Source organism: Scyliorhinus torazame, chromosome 16 (genome assembly GCF_047496885.1).
Source record: "Scyliorhinus torazame isolate Kashiwa2021f chromosome 16, sScyTor2.1, whole genome shotgun sequence".
In the NCBI taxonomy this organism is placed as follows: domain Eukaryota; kingdom Metazoa; phylum Chordata; class Chondrichthyes; order Carcharhiniformes; family Scyliorhinidae; genus Scyliorhinus; species Scyliorhinus torazame.
The window spans coordinates 177,349,821-177,367,084 of NC_092722.1; the positions used below are offsets into that span (position 1 = coordinate 177,349,821).

At 46.9% G+C, this 17,264-nt stretch overlaps 1 protein-coding gene across 3 annotated transcripts in view; it reads right to left on the reverse strand.

Annotated features, from left to right (window-relative positions):
- Window positions 1–17,264, reverse strand: part of pdcd4b (programmed cell death 4b) — a 54,822-nt gene that overhangs the window by 7,264 nt on the left and 30,294 nt on the right. For 2 of the 3 annotated variants that reach the window (XM_072479518.1, XM_072479517.1), the window contains 4 exons: window positions 14,416–14,637; window positions 6,893–6,990; window positions 6,508–6,622; window positions 4,584–4,691 (listed from right to left, as the gene is read on the reverse strand). In XM_072479518.1, coding sequence (XP_072335619.1) covers window positions 4,584–4,691; window positions 6,508–6,622; window positions 6,893–6,990; window positions 14,416–14,637 — 543 coding nt within the window. The remainder of the gene's footprint in view (window positions 1–4,583; window positions 4,692–6,507; window positions 6,623–6,892; window positions 6,991–14,415; window positions 14,638–17,264) is intronic. The other variant, XM_072479519.1, reaches the window with a different exon arrangement.

Consider the following 17,264-nt stretch of genomic DNA (forward strand, 5'->3'; position numbering starts at 1 on the left):
TCCCTTGTACAAGTCTCATCCCCCCACAATCCAGAGGCTCGATCATTCTTGTTCCTGACCAGAGGCCACAGCCCCCACTCTGGCCCTACATGGCGCGCCTTCTTCACTTCTACTCTCCTAAACTTTGGGGTGGCACGACGGCACATTGGTTAGCACTGCTGCCTAACAGCACTGAAGATTTGGGTTCAATCCCAGTCCCGGGTCACTGTCTGTGTGGAGTTTGCATGTTCTCCTTGGGTCTGCATGGGCCTCACTCCCACAACCCATAATGATGTGTAGGTTAGGTGGATTGGCCATGGTAAATTGCCCCCTGACTGGGAAAAAAAATTGGGTACTCTAAATTTTTTTAAAAATCTCCTAAACCTCGATGCTGGGCCCTGGGGACGCACTGCACTGCCTGGACCTCACACAGCCCGAGTCGAAAGGTTGGGCAAGATAGCATTGAAAAACAAAATTGACAAGTGGGAAAGGGACCCGGGCGGGGGCCTCCACGCTGGCCGGTTTAAGCCAGCCAGTGAACGGGAGGTGGGGGGAGGGGCTGCGGCCATCGGAGCCTGGCAGAACAGGGTCCGAGTGGTCTAGCCGGGGTGGAAAGTTGGGGGGGGAAGGTACCGAGGTTGGAAGGAGGAGTTTAACAAGAGGCAGTGGACAGGAGGAGCTGGAGACCTGCGGTGGTGGGGGGGGGGGAGAGAAGAGAGCTGTGTAAGATTAAGGGTGACTACAGGTAATCCCTGATTCCTTTTTGCCATTTGTTTATGTAAACATGCGGGTTGAGGTTTGGGGATTGGTGGGTGGATGGGATTGTTGTTATTATGGGGACTGGCATTATCTTGCTGATTATTGTTTATTGTTGATGGATGTAAATGTGGGAGAAAATTTGAAAAAGGAGAATAAATTTTATTTTTTTTAAAATGAAAATTGATGCACGGAATGAGTGATTGCCACTGTGAGCAAGTTCAGGCCCATCTTTTTTAGGTTACCCCCCCAATCGAGAGAGAGAGAGAGAGATGTTATCTCTCTTTCCTGATAGAAATGCACCTGGTATCATCCATGTTCTTTGCACCCTGTTCAGTGTATCTAAATGTTTAAAAAAAAAATACGCAACTGTAACTGAACACAGTATTCAAATGCGGCTGGACACTGCAACAGGTTCAGCATACCTTCTCCATTTTCAATTTTACTCTTCTAGATATAAATCCTGGTGAATGGTTTGCCTTTGTTAAGGCTTTATTGACTCAAGTCATAATTTGTAGAGATTTAGTGATACATCCAGATTCCTTTGCTCCTCTACCCTACAACACGGTGGCACAGTGGTTAGTACTGCTGTCTCACAGCGCCAGGGACCCGGGTTTGAAAATGAAAAAAAAATGATTCCGACCTCCGGTGACTGTGTGGAGTTTGCATGCTCTCCCCATGTCTGCCTGCGTTTCCTCCAGATGCTCTAGTTTGTTCTGACAGTCCAATCATGTGCAGGTTGTGTGTACTGGCCATGCTAAATTGCCCCATAGTGTCTAGGTTAGGTGGGGTAACGGGAATAGGGCAGGGGAGTGGGACTAGGTGGGGTGCTCTTTCGGAGAGTTGGTGCAGACTCGATGGGCCGAGTGGCCTTCTGCATTGTGGGGATTCGATGGATTAGGATTTTAATTTTCCAAGTAATTTGTAGCCTCATTTTTCTTGTCATGTTGAAATACATTTGACATATGATTATTCTTCAAGTTTATTGTTTACTTGCAATTTGTGGCAGTCCTCAGTGTAGACATCCAATTTAGTGTTGTCTGTAAGCTTAGGTAAAGTTTGTGATTCAAAGTCTAAATCATTCGTACAAATTGTGAACAGTAATCCCAGAATTGATCCTTGCAGGACCTGCAGTTCCTACTTTCTACCACTCTGAATAAGGACCCTTTACCCTTACTTTCTGCTTTCTGTTGTGCAAGTTTCATTCTGATACTTATATCCGGACTCTGCACTCTCCAACCTCATCCATTAATCTATTGTGAGATACGTTATCAAAGACCTTTTAGAAATTGAAATGTGTGATACATCTACCCATTACCCTTATCTACCGTTACTTCTTCAAAGGACACAATGAGATTAAGTAAGTTAAGACATCACTTTTGAAATCCATGGCGATTATTCGTTATATTTTTGTTTTCTAGATGTTTCTCTATATTCTCCATTAGTAGCGATTTCAGGTGTTACGATGACTGGTCTATAGGACATGTTCCTGGGCATGATCAATCTGCTTTCTTAAATAAAAGATAGAACATTTGCCATCTTCTAGTGTTTGGCACTACACCTACTTCTAGTAAGTAGCCTTTGCTACGCTTTCCTAGATTTTTCTTTTTATAAATTTAGAGTACCCAATTCATTTTTCCGATTAAGGGGCAATTTAGCATGGCCAACCCACCTACCCTGTACATCTTTGGGTTGTGGGGACTGTAGCCATCTCAGATAGCCACCTGCAAAGGACCATGGGAATTATGGCCAACCCAGGACTCAGAGACACTCAGAGCTTGTGTGTGTATTTGCAACCCAGATAGCTAGACGCGATCGAAACCCCCGCTCGTTTGCATTCTAATGGCCCATTTCCCCAGAACAAAAGGACAGTACTCAGGTAACCGATACAGATGCAGACTAACCGGTGCCACTCCCTTTGCGAAGAAAGCCCAAACAGCCAAGGTCAATGACTGCTCAGGACACGCACAGCCATCAAGGCACCCGCTCCTCTCTTGGCCAAAATCGAAGGCAGTGATCGAAGCCTGTTGAATTATTGGATCCAAAGCCAAGGACCGCCCCAAAGAGCGCAAAATCCCATAGCGACCAGACAGAAAAGTTCAAGACCAACGATTGGCTACCAGACGGATGAGCCCAGCAGAAACAAAGCCACTTCATCCACCCAGCCACGCAAGATCCGGACAAAGGCCTTTCCATCTGCATAGAGCCGGTTGCCCTGAAGTTAAGTATAGGTTATTGTAGTTGTTAGGTGTAGTTTAACTTGTAGTGTTTTATGTTGCATGTCGACGTAATCCTTGTGTGTAAATAAACTATCCTTGAACTTGAACTGACTATCTGGTTGTGTGGTCTTTGATCGATATCTGGTAAAGCCTTGTGGTGGTATCATTTGATACCTGCCGACTCTGAAAAGCAATATTATCATTAATAACTGCCATATCTAGTTAATTTGGCAACATTATTGGTGACGCTGGTGGGATAGTATTCCACTCATTAAAAAGAACAACAGAGCGAAACCCACGCAAACACGGGGAGAATGTGCAGACTCCGCACAGACAATGACCTAAGCTGGGAATCGAACCTGGGATCCCGGAGCTGCAAAGCAACTGTGCTAACCACAGTGCTACTGTGACGCCGATTAACCAGTTTAATTTGTTAGTTTTTAAAACTGTGGGTATTCAATTTGTAATCTTATATTCCAAAGTCATGTACAGATGATCAGTCTAGCTGGGAAATACTGAATCAAAATAATATTCATATTTCTGCCATTTCCCTATTCTTTTAAATTTAGAGTACCCAATTATTTTCTTTCCAATTAAGGGGCAATTTAGTGTGGCCAATCCACCTAACCTGCACATCTTTGGGTTGTGGGGGTGAAACCCACGCAGACACTGGGAGAATGTGTAAACGCCACATGGACAGTCACCCAGGGCCGGGATTCGAACCCGAGTCCTCAGCAATGCAGTCCCAGTGCCAACCACTGTGCCTCCGTGCTGCCCATTTCCCTATTCTTGCCTGTGCTTATATTGTGCCCTCTCCTTAATGGCCCCATTTACATCAGACTTGCATTTTCTTTTTATAATGTGCCTGTAGAATATTGTACTGCTTTGTGATCCTTGATATTTAATTTCATGGTTCTTCTTGGCTTTCCCAATTTCCTTAACCTCTCTGTAATCTTTGTGCTCTCCTTGGTCATGCTCTCCCTTGCTGTTCATGAACTTTGTATATCTCTTTCTCGGAAACCCTCAATTTTCTCTTCATGTCTTTATTAATCCATGAATTTTCATTGATGTTCTGTCCGAATACGTTTTTCTTGAGCTTTACTGAACACTGTTTCCCATTATTGTTCTACATCATTTGTTTGCTAATATTTTTTTTAAAAATATAACTTTAGAGTACCAAATTCTTTTTTTCCCAATTAAGGGGCAATTTAGCGTGGCCAAGCCACAAACCCAGCACATCCTTTTGGGTTGTGGGGGTGAGACCCACGCAGACACGGGGAAAATGTGCAAACTCCACACGGACAGTGACCCGGGGCCGGTATCGAAGCCGGGTCCTCAGCGCTGTGAGGAAGCAGTGCTAACCATTGCACCACCATGCAATGTTGGCATATTATTGTCCATTTTATTTTACCACTTTATTATCTGCCCCTCAAAATCAACCTTTTCTTCAATCTATACATAATAATTTCTGTCCTCATTATCTTAAACTGTATTTTGATCACTGCTGCTTAGATACGCTCCTACTTTTACTTCCATTTCCTTGGATATTGTAATTATTTCAATATTGTGGACAACCTATTGATTTAAAGTACATTTATACTGTACTTGGAGGCCTTCATTATTTTTTACCTTATACACAAGTTCATGGTGGAAATGTGGTACTTCGAGCTCCCGCAGGCAGTGTTCAGCTTCTGCCACATCTCCAGACACTTGGTATTCCTTCAGCAACATGTCAATCTACCAGAGTAATTATTGGGATGGTGGGGAGGAAAGAAGGTACAGTCAACTCTCTGCATCAAATAACATTTAACCATTAACTATGCAGCTAGCTCTTAAAACTTGCCCATTGGTTACCGCTATTAAGTTTACACAGATTTCCAGTCAAGGTAGCTAAAGGATGGGAGATGGTAGCATTGTATTACTATCACTGGACTGGTAATCCAGAGGTCTAGACTCATGCTCTGAAGACATGGGTTCAAATCTCACCATAGTAGCTGATGGAATTTAAATTCAATTAATAAACTTGGAAGATAAAGCTAGTTTCAGTAATGGTTACCATGCCAATGAGCATTAATTGTTGTTTTTTAAAAACCCTTATTGTTCATGAATGTCCTTTAGGGAAGGAAACCTGTCATCTTCATCTGGTCTGCCTTATAAGATTCCAGGTCCACAGTTATGAGGTTGACTCCAACGGCTTGCTGAAATGGCCCAGCAAACCTTGCAGCTCAAGGAAAATTAGGGATGGGCAATAAATGCTGGGCAGAAACACCCATATCCCTTGAATGAATAAGTGTAAAAAAAGAGGTTCTGAAAAGTTGACAAATTTCTAGGCACTCAAATTATTTGGATAGGACTAAATTTAGCTACAAAAGAAAAAGACAATTGTTATACAGTGAAGCTTATTTATGGGGTGGACACGCATACGTTTACACTGCAAATTTAATCAGAATAGCACAGGAGGCAACCATTCAGCCCATCAAATCTGCACCGGTTTTTTTGGGAAGGGAAATAACAAGTTACTCTCGCTCTCTTCTTTACCCATATCTCCGCAATCGTCTCTTTCAAACATTTATCCAACTCCCTTTTGAAGACTAATAAATGCACCACCCAATCATGCCAAATCCTACCACTGATTAATGTCGCTTCTGGTACTTTCCCCAATCATCTTAAATCAATGCCCTCCGGTTATCAATTCCTCAGCCATTAGAAATTACTTGACCAAGCCATTCTTGATTTTAAACACCTCCGCTATCAAATCTCCTCTCCGCCTTCGCTGCTCTAACCCCAGCCTTTCCAGTCTAAACTGTAATTCCTCATCTGTGGAAACATTCTAGCACATCTCTCTATAACCTCTCCAAAGTTGAGATATCTTCGCTAAAGTATGATGCCCAGAATTGGACACAATAATCCAATTGGTTTAGCACAACTTACTGGCTTTTGTCATTTATGTCTCCATTTACAATGCCCAGGATCCAATCAACATCAACCATGACCACTGGCTGATTCCGATTCAAATTTGCAGCTGAAGGAATTAATTGGCTCCAAGAGTCCTGACTTATGGATCTTTTCATATTGATAAACAAAGGCTGGGGTTAGAGCATCAAAGGCTCTTCCCGTACCAGCCTCCCCGAACAGGCGCTGGAATGTGGCGACTAGGGGCTTTTCACAGTAACTTCATTTGAAGCCTACTTCTGACAATAAGCGATTTTCATTTCATTTCAAAGGCAGAGGAGATTTGATAGCGGGACCTCCTATATTCATCATATGAACTACATTAGGCCCTTCGTAAACATCTAATTTCAAGGCATCATATTGATAATGGCCCAAACTGCATACAATTCCCATTTCATACAAAATTTCTCCTCAATTCCCAGGAAAGTTATACAAAGGGAAATTCAAAACTAGAAATCCTTTTTTTAGAAGGGTTTATTTTACTATTTGAAACTATGACAAAATATCATCAGCTACAAAATCCAGTCCTTTTAGTAATGAGGATAAAGGCAATTACACATTCAAGTTACACACTGTACACACCACTGCAAAAGTAATATACCTCTTGGACAAGTTGTTCAACTGGCCTCTGTCCACCTCCTGTTCCCCAGACATTGTCCAGGCGCAGACCTCCCCTCTTCATACTTAGCAACACTGCTGCTCTACCCAAGGCAGCTCTAGATAGATGGTGTTGGGGGGGGGGAAAAGAGAAAAGGGGGAAAAGTAATGTTAACCTCAATCACGTTTGTTCAAGTGACCAGATATTGCAAGTTACTTCCGCATTTCCACAGTGCGAACAAGCGTTAAGTCAACTAAAGTTACGTTTTTGAGAATGAATAAATTATGCAGTTTCTCAATTGCAAGAACTTGTTAAAAACATATCTTGGTATCCTGTGGACGGACTCCTCCAGTTTCCCAAAGTACGAGGCAAAACTCAAATCACGCACCTGGCATTCTCACAATCCACCTTCCCTTTGTAACTTTCAATGTAACTTTTTGACAGAATTTCATCTGCCACAGCTCTTGCAATAAATTGGCCTACAAGCTAGAAAGAAGAAACAGGTGTATTAAGCATTAGCTTCCAAGTCAACCTTTACTCAACCACAAAAAAGACATGCAAATCCATGTATTTAAACAAAATCTTTTTGCATTTTACTACGAGGGAACACTTACTGCCATGTAACAGATGTTCCTGCAGTCTATCTTGGTTTAAATCTAGGAAAGACCTGAAGAGAATACAAAATGTTCCAATAAAGACTGCCTTTCTAAAGTTGAGACATGGTTGGGACAAAACTGAAGCACTAAAAATCACTTCTAAACTGACAAATTATCCGTTATCCATCAAAGGATAATTTGAGATCAATCTATTGATTCCTGTTGAGACCAAGCATTTGATCCATTAAACAGGAAGAACAGTTCAGTACTGCAGGGGAAGTACTGTCAAGATACAGGATTCTTGGGCGGGATTCTCCGACTCCCCGCCAGGTCGGAGAATCGGCCGGGGGGGGGGGGGGGGGGACGACCAAGGGGTAAATCCCGCCCCGCCGCCGCCTGCGATATTCACCGGTCCCCCAAAACTCCCGTTGACGTGAATGGCACCGCGCGCCTCGCAGAATGGAGGGGACGGGCGCGACGCAACGGGCCCCGGGCCCGCCCCAATTCTCCGGGCCGGATGGGCCGAAGTCACGCCGGCGTGACCCGTGGTAAATCGAACCACCTATTTAACGGCGTCAACCAGTCGTGCTGGTTGACGCCGGTCAGCACGGAGGTAGGGGTCGGCGTGGGGCAGCCACCGGAGAAGACGGCACGGCAGCAGTTGACGGGTCGCAGGAGCCGTTGGAGTGCGCGTGCCGGGGGGGGGGGGGGGGGGGGGGGCTGGAAAGGTGGGGGGGGGGGCTGGAAAGGTGGAGGGGGGGGGGGTTCGCCTGGCCAGCTGCCAGGTGGCAACAGTCGCGAACATGCAGCCCTTGGCACCTGGCTGCAGGGGGGGGGGGGGGGGGGGGGGGGGTGGGTGGTATGGGCAATGATGACATGTTGTCTATTCCTCCTCCCTCCCTCCTCCCTCCCCCCCCCCCCACACACACACACACACACAGGCTGTTATTTTTGGTCACCACCCAGCGATGTTGGCCGCTGTGGCGGGAGCAATACTTCTACATGTTACCCTGGGGAGCTGGAACAGGAGCATGCCAGGGAGGCAGCGGAGGCTGCCACAGAGGAGCGTGCTGCAGGGAGGCAGGGGGCAGCCACTCAGGCTGGAGGGCCGCCTGCCGACAGGACGAGGTGGTGGTGGTGGTAGTGGTGCCACGGCGACGGAGATGCCCGATGAGGCCCCATGTGTATCGGCCCCGCTCGTCGTACCAGGACCTCACGGTCCGGGCATGCAGGAGACGACTCCGGATGAGCCAGGAAACAGTCGCCCACATCTGCCACCTGATGGCACACCTGGCACCGGGAGAGATCACCCTCTCCCCGTGGCCATCAAGGTTTCGGTGGCCCTGAACGTTTATGCCACAGGGTCATTCCAGTCACCGAGTGGGGACCTGTCCGGCATCTCGTAGACATTGGTGTATCCGTGCAGTGAAAGACGCCCTGTATGCCATTGCGGGCCGCTACATCCAGTTCCCTGTGGACCGGGCCAGCCAGGATGCATGGGCAGCGGGCTTCGCTGCCATGGCCAGGATGCCCATGGTCCAGGGGGCGATTGATGGGATGCACGTCGCCGTGGGGCCACCTGCGGATAACAGGGCAGTGTTCACGAATAGGAGGGTGTAGGAGAGAGCAGTGGCGTAGTGTTGTGCTTCTCATCCGACCCGAAGTCCCATGGAGTGGTGATTCCTGTCCATCCGTCCCCTGGGCGTGGGGGCCCCGGGCAGGTGTCCTGTATGTGGGTCCCCTGGGTGCTCGTGTCCCGTACGTCAGTGTCCTGGGTCAACTGCGACAGGGGCCTGTTGCCGTGGCTGCCCTCCTCGTCGCTGGGTGTGACCCGCCGGCGTCGCTGCACTCGCAGTACATAGAACAATACAGCGCAGTACAGGCCCTTCGGCCCACGATATTGCACCTAAACAAAAGCCATCTAACCTACGCTATGCCATTATCATCCATATGCTTATCCAATAAACTTTTAAATGCCCTCAATGTTGGCGAGTTCACTACTGTTGCAGGTAGGGCATTCCACGGCCTCACCACTCTGTAGATGGGGGCGGCGTCTGCCTGGTGCTCTGGGTCTGTCCCTTGCTCGTGGGCGCCCAGGCACGTCCTGGGGGCATCGTATGCCTGATGTCCGGGTCTGTCCCTGTCTCCTAGCCGCCCTGGAATATGGGGGGGGAGTGAGAGAGAGAGGGGGGGGGGGGGGGGGGGTATGGGGGAAAGGGGGAAAAGGAAGGGTCTCACTTGGTGGTGCGCCCCCGACTTCTGCATCCGCAACCTGCCGGTCCTCGGGCCCTCTCTTCATAAATGGTGAGTGGTCGCAATTCAGGTGGACCCCCTCCGGCCCTCTCACGCTCCCGGTTGTTGTGAGCGCACTTCTCCTGTGGGGGGGGGGGGGGGGGGGGCGGGATAAAGGGCAACAGTGTTAGGCAGACATATACATGCGGACCAGCGGTTGTGTGTATGTTGGCAGAGGTTCACAACCCATCCTGCCAATGCAACCTGCATGGGTGGGTGCAGCCATGTCGGTTTCGCCTAAGGCTGTGCCGCCCATCGGGGGTGGGGTGGGTGCCCTGACAAGGTCATTGACATTCTTGTGGCAATGGACGCCTGTCCTGTCCTCGATGTCGCGCTCCTGGAACCTCGGAGCTGCGCGGCGGGCGGCCATTTTGCTGGGTCTCCAGGGGGGGCGCGTCTTTTGTGCTGCGGCGCCGCGCGCATCTGTGATGGGTGACGCCGTTGTGAATGGAGTCACGCCGCTGCTAGCCCATTCCCGGCTGGAGAATTTGCGACGTTGCGGGGTGACCGACGCCGGAGCATTTTGCACCGTTTTTGGCGCCGGGCCATCGCGCCGATTCCTGGCGAATCCCGTCTCTTGTGTTCGTTTTACTCCTACCATTGAAAAGTGATGACAGGTGGGAACTGGAGTGCAGTCTAAAAGGCACCACCACCAAATTTCCACAACAACATGTAGTTACTCACTTTACAAAATGTGCCTTTACTCAGTCTAGACCAGTGTTTTTCAAACTGTTCCCCCCCGGACCCATTTTTGCCAACTGGCCAGCCTTCGGGACCCATGCCCGCTGACCTTCGCGACCCACGCCACGTTCACTTAACTTTAGGGGAGCCTGCTTGGTCCTCATGCGCTCATTCCAATCAGGTTCAAGGGAGGAGAGGTAATGTGCATATCAGGTGCAGACTTCAGCCAGTTCCTTAGTACTGTCTTCATATTTGTGAGAACGGAAAATCTAACCTCGCACATGTAGATCGTCAGAAGACCATAAGACATAGGAGCAGAATTGGGCACTCGGCCCATCGAGTCTGCTCCGCCATTCAATGACTGATATTTTTCTCATCCCCATTCTCCTGCCTTCTCCCAATAACCCCCAATGGTTTTAACCCTTATTGATCAAAAACCTATCTATCTCGGTCTTAAAGACACTCAGTGATTTGACCTCCACAGCTTTCTCTGGAAAAGCGTTCCACAGATTCACCACCCTCTGGCTGAAGAAATTCCTCCTCATCTGTTTTAGTCTGAGATTGTGTCCTCTGCTTCTAGTTTTTCCTACAAGTGGAAACATCGTCTCCACGTCCACTCTATCCAGGCCACGCAGTATCCCCAAGGTTCAATAAGATCCCCCATATCCTTCTAAACTCCAACGAGTACAGACCCAAAGTCCTCAACCATTCCTCATACGACAAGCTCTTCATTCCAGGGATCATTCTTGTGAACCTCCTCTGGACCCTTTCCAAAGCCAGCACATCCTTCCTTAGATATGGGGCCCAAAACTGCTCACAATACTCCAAATGGGGTCTGACCAGAGCCTCGTATAGCCTCAGAAGTACATCCCTGGTCTTGTATTCTAGCCCTCACGACATGAATGGTAACGTTGCATTTGCCTTCCTAACTGCCGACTGAACCTGCAAGTTAACCTTAAGAGAATAGTGAACAAGGACTCCCAAGTGCCTTTGTGCTTCAGATTTCCTAAACATCTTCCCATTTAGAAAATAGTCTATACCGCTATTTCTCCGTCCAAAGTGCATAACATCTCAATTTTCCACATTGTATTCCATCTGCCACTTTTGCCCACTCTCCTAGCCTGACCAAGTCCTTCTATAGCCCGCCTGCTTCCTCAATACTACCTATCCCTCTACAGATCTTTGTATCATCTGCAAACTTAGCAACAGTACCTTCAGTTTCTTCCTCCAGATCATTAATGTATATTGTGAAAAGTTGTGGTCCCAGCACCAACCCGAGGTACATCACTAGTCACCGGCTGCCATCCTGAAAAAGACCCCTTTATCCCCACTTTCTGCCTATCAGTCCGCAAGCAGCTGCTACGAGAGAAAGACTTAACATTACAAACAGCTATGGGAAACCAAGCTATTTGCAGTACAGGGGCGCCCTGCTCCAACTGCAGTGGTCAGCACCCACTGAACAGAATAGCTTGATTTGCATTTGGTAAAGGATGCAACAAATGTGGGAAATAGAATCACTTTGCCAAGTGCTTTGGATCCAAACCCAGTAGCCCTTCTCTGCCATAAGCAATGTAGCAGCTGTTAGATACTCCAGGGGCAGGATAGTCAGTAAGGTGAATGAATTGGGAGTTCAACCAAAGCAGTGAAGCTACAGTCTCCAACAACACTCTTCTGAGACAGTGTTGGCAACATCACAGGAAAGGAGAGATCTTCACCATAATCAGCAGTAACGCCAGACTTAAAGTCAAGATTGACAGTGGAGCAAAGGATAATGTACGATCCAGCCGAAGGCTTCAGGAAACGGACCTCTATATGCAGCACCAGATCGCAGCACCCAGGCACACCTCATGGTTTATGGCGGACACAGGTGTGGCATATAGTTGACCCAAACAAAGAGTCACTACTAGGGTTTTGGGACAGCATTGCATTGGAGTTGATTTAACTTAGTCCAGAAGTGCATGCTCAACACCTTCAAGCCCCAGATGTGACAGAATAAAGAGACCTCTTTAAATATGATGTGATTGGTAAATTACCAGACTAGACGATTCTGTACCACCAACAGCTGGTGTTCAGGGAAGAGCATCAGTAGCCATGAAGCTGACAGTAGTTAATGTGCTCTATTGGATGACAGCACAAGATGTCATAACTCCTGCAGACTAGGCTAGGGAATAGGTTTAATCAATTATGACCACAGTTAAAAAAGGTGGTACGATCAAAATATGTATTGACCTATTGAAAAAAATGCTGCTCTGACATCATCCTATGAAGACAGGAGAAACGGTAATGGTAGACATGCCAAAATGCTTAGCATTCTTGAAATGCAGGTTCTGGCAGATCCCGCTAGATGAGGCATCCTCAAAACTAACCACTTTCATGTCTCCGGTCGGTAGATATAATTTTCTTTATATGTCCTATGGGATCTCCACTGGCAGAGGGGTTTTCCCAGAGGTGCATTTGTAAGCCAAAATTGCGAGATGATTGTTGATGACATCCGCGTTTGGGGTCGTGTTATGCAAGAACATGAAGCACACCGTCAGCTCATTCTTGACAGAATCAGGACCTCCAATTAAAGCATTACCCAGCAAGGGTGGCACAGTGGCAAGCACTGCTGCCTCACAGAGTTGAGGACCAAGGTTCGATTCCGGCCCCAGGTCACCATCTGTGTGGAGTTTGCACATTCTCCCCGTGTCTATGTGGGTCCCACCCCCACAACCCAAGGAGCTGTGCAGGGTATGTAGATTGGCCACTCTTAATTGCCCCTTAATAATCTGCAAGTCACAAGTCAGGAGTGTAATGGAATACTCTCCACTTACCTGACTGAGTGCAGCCCCTACAACACGGGGCAGCACGGTAGCCTTGTGGATAGCACAATTGCTTCACAGCTCCAGGGTCCCAGGTTCGATTCCGGCTTGGGTCACTGTCTGTGTGGAGTCTGCACATCCTCCCAGTGTGTGCGTGGGTTTCCTCCAGGTGTTCCGGTTTCCTCCCACAGTCCAAAGATGTGCAGGTTAGGTGGATTGGCCATGATAAATTGCCCATAGTGTCCAAAATTGCCCTTAGTGTTGGGTGGGGTTACTGGGTTATGGGGATAGGGTGGAGGTGTTGACCTTGGGTAGGGTGCTCTTTCCAAGAGCCGGTGCAGACTCGATGGGCCGAATGGCCTCCTTCTGCATTGTAAATTCTATGATTCTATGAACACTCAAGAAGCTCAACGCCATCCAGGACACAGCAGCCTGCTTGATTGCTCCCCCTTCCACAAATATTCAAACCCTCCACCGCCAAACAAACAGTGGCAGCCATGTGTACCATCTACAAGATGCATGGCAGTAACTCACCAAGGTTCCTTAGACAGCACCTTCAGGTCACATGACCCCCTTCATTTACACAAAATTTAAAGATTCAGCCCCAAAACATAATACTCTTATAAACGTTAACTGTCACAAGTGTGGGAAAATAGACAGCAGTAGTCTACTAAACACAAGGGAACAAAATACCAGTACATAAGAAAAAAAGGAATAGGAGTAGACCATTCGCTTCAAGCTTGCTGGGCCATTCAGTACTATCCATCGCTGATCTGGCCATGGTGGCAACTTCCCCTTCTTGCCCGTTTTCCAGAATTCTACTTCAAAAATCTGTCTAACACTGCCACCACTATTCTCTGAAGCAAGAAATCTGCAGATTCAAGAGCTTCTGAGAAGAAATTCCTCTTCATGAGGTGCGCGTGCGTGCACACGAGCGCCGCTTACAGGATTAGATACTGATCCTTTATCAGGATTTGGATTCAAATCTATGGCAAGGGTTTTCTGTGAAACTGTTAAGAGGAGTCTCCATCCATATCCTTTTTTAAAATTTCATAAATTTAGAGTACCCTACTATTTTTTTCCAATTAAGGGGCAATTTAGCGTAGCTAATCCACCTGACCACAAGACATGGAAGAACGTGCAAACTTGACACGGACAGTGACCCGGGGCCAGGGTAGAACCCGCGTCCTTGGCGCCGTGAGGCAGCAGTGCTAACCCTCCATCCATATCCTGATGGGGCAATTTTGTGTCATCACAATCCAATTTCATATTAGTTGTTAGATGACAAAAAGGAGCAAGGATTACTGCTGAACGTAGTAGACAAATGCTAGCCTGGTGCAGTAGTGAGTGCCCTCAGGGTTAGAGCGGAGGCAAATTTTTGACAGAAAGCCAGCTTTAGTCTGTATCCAGCTGCAGGTTTTTGATGTTAATATGAAGTGGTTGGAATTGAAAGTATCCCATTCCCCAGCACAAACATTCATTACCTTGAAGAAATAAAAGAATAAAAACAACAGGTCTCACCCAACATTTCATTCACTCACCCGGGGTGCCCCTGGAGTGTCCAAGGCTAGTTCTGGCAAATCCTTCAGCAGCATATCAAAGGATTTTTCCACATCATTTGTCGTGAGCACTTTTCCGCATAGATCAGACAGAAGTCTGGAGGTGAGCTCACGGTGGCTGGCCTTCCCCTCTAAAGCCAGCGACACTGCCAGCACTGGCACAGTACATTTCATTTCTCCAAGATTCAAGTTATTCAGCAGCTCCTGTATAACAGGAAGCACAATATAAAGTGTTAACAAAACAACCTAGAAAAGTTATGATTTAGAAATGGGAAACTTGCCCATTTCAAAAAGAAGAAAACGGCTCGGACAAACAATCTGAGGGGACAGGAAATGAACTGAATGGCAATAGACAACAGCAACTTGCATTTCCAAACCAGCTTCAATGTAATAAAATGTCCCATGACACCTCAAGGAGCATTAACAAAATCTGACACTGAGCCACATGTTAGGACAAGTGGCCAGGAGCTTAGTCAAAGAGATCGACTATAAGAAACATCTTAAAAGAGAGGTTGATAGCAGAGAGCTTTAGGGAGGTACATCCAGACTTGGGGTATTAGCAGCTGAAGGCTTGGCCACCAATGATGTGGCGATGAAAATCAGAGAAGCAGAATGAGAGGAGTACAGAGATTTGGGGATTTCCAATTAAGGGGCAGTTAGTGTGGGTGGCCAGTCCACCTACCCAACACATCCTTGAGTGTGTGTGTGTGGGAGGGGGGGGGAAAGAGACCCAGGCAGACACAGGGAGAATGTGCAAGCTCCACACGGACAGTGACCCAGGGCTGGGATGGAACCATGGCCTTCAGTACAGTGAGGAAGAAGTGCTAGCCAATGTGCCACCGTTCCGTCCCGGAGGTTTCTTGGGAGGTGGGGGGAGGAAAGAGAAGAGGTGCAAAACCAAGGGCTGGCGGAGAAAGGGGTACGGCTATGGGTGAATACAAGGATTAAGTATTTAAAATTTGAGATATTGCCAGACTGGGTGTCGCTCAGATATGGGCAGAGTTTTGGATGAGCTGAAGGTTGGCCAAACTTGTTATCTGTCACCAACACTAGGCCAATTCTATCCAGCACAGAGTAATATCTGCAAAATTTCAATTGAATTCTTGGTAAAGGAACCTACTTCATATTGATTTAGAGATGTGGATCAGAAATTGGCTAGCTGAAAGAAGACAGAGGGTGGTGGTTGATGGGAAATGTTCAGAATGGAGTTCAGTCACAAGTGGAGTACCACAAGGATCTGTTCTGGGGCCGTTGCGGTTTGTCATTTTTATCAATGACCTAGAGGAAGGCGCAGAAGGGTGGGTGAGTAAATTTGCAGACGATACTAAAGTCGGTGGTGTTGTCGATAGTGTGGAAGGATGTAGCAGGTTACAGAGGGATATAGATAAGCTGCAGAGCTGGGCTGAGAGGTGGCAAATGGAGTTTAATGTAGAGAAGTGTGAGGTGATTCACTTTGGAAGGAATAACAGGAATGCGGAATATTTGGCTAATGGTAAAGTTCTTGAAAGTGTGGATGAGCAGAGGGATCTAGGTGTCCATGTACATAGATCCCTGAAAGTTGCCACCCAGGTTGATAGGGTTGTGAAGAAGGCCTATGGAGTGTTGGCCTTTATTGGTAGAGGGATTGAGTTCCGGAGTCGGGAGGTCATGTTGCAGCTGTACAGAACTCTGGTACGGCCGCATTTGGAGTATTGCGTACAGTTCTGGTCACCGCATTATAGGAAGGACGTGGAGGCTTTGGAGCGAGTGCAGAGGAGATTTACCAGGATGTTGCCTGGTATGGAGGGAAAATCTTATGAGGAAAGGCTGATGGACTTGAGGTTGTTTTCGTTGGAGAGAAGAAGGTTAAGAGGAGACTTAATAGAGGCATACAAAATGATCAGGGGGTTGGATAGGGTGGACAGTGAGAGCCTTCTCCCGCGGATGGAAATGGCTGGCACGAGTGGACATAGCTTTAAACTGAGGGGTAATAGATATAGGACAGAGGTCAGAGGTAGGTTCTTTACGCAAAGAGTAGTGAGGCCGTGGAATGCCCTACCTGCTACAGTAGTGAACTCGCCAACATTGAGGGCATTTAAAAGTTTATTGGATAAACATATGGATGATAATGGCATAGTGTAGGTTAGATGGCTTTTGTTTCGTTGCAACATCGTGGGCCGAAGGGCCTGTACTGCGCTGTATTGTTCTATGTTCTATGTTCTATATCTAATAAATTGACCTTGGATATTCAATCCTGTTCCTCCAGCTTCCAATTGAGGAAAAAGCATTTTGAAATGAAAAGCTAAAGCTAAATCATACTTTTGATCATCTGTTTAGAATTGAACTTTTAAATTACATTTCTTCAATCAGGGGTGAATGTGCATTTTGTACAGTTCATTCCCCAAAAATCACTTTTTAAAAACAAAAAACAAGCTCTACTCCCTACAAAAAAGGTATTTTAGCTCTTGCGTGGGTCAAGATAGCCCATGAATTTACTACGGAAGAAATTTGCAAAATGACGACCATAAATGTTTTGACTACAGCAGCTGGTATAACATAGTAGAATTATGAAATACTATGGATTGTAACAATCCTCAAAATAAATTAAGTCTTTAGGAAAATTAAATGAAAGGTATAAAACAGCTAACCACAAAACAAGCTGTTGATTTCCATGGCAGTCCATAACTCAGTGTACTATCTTCCCTTATGAAAAATAAACCACAAGACAGAGGAGCAGAAGTAGGCCACTCAACCCATCGTTCTTCTCCGCCATTCAATAAGAACATGGCTGATCTGATATAATCCTCAACTCCTTTCCCCCTTATCCCCAATACCCTTGATCCCCAATCGTT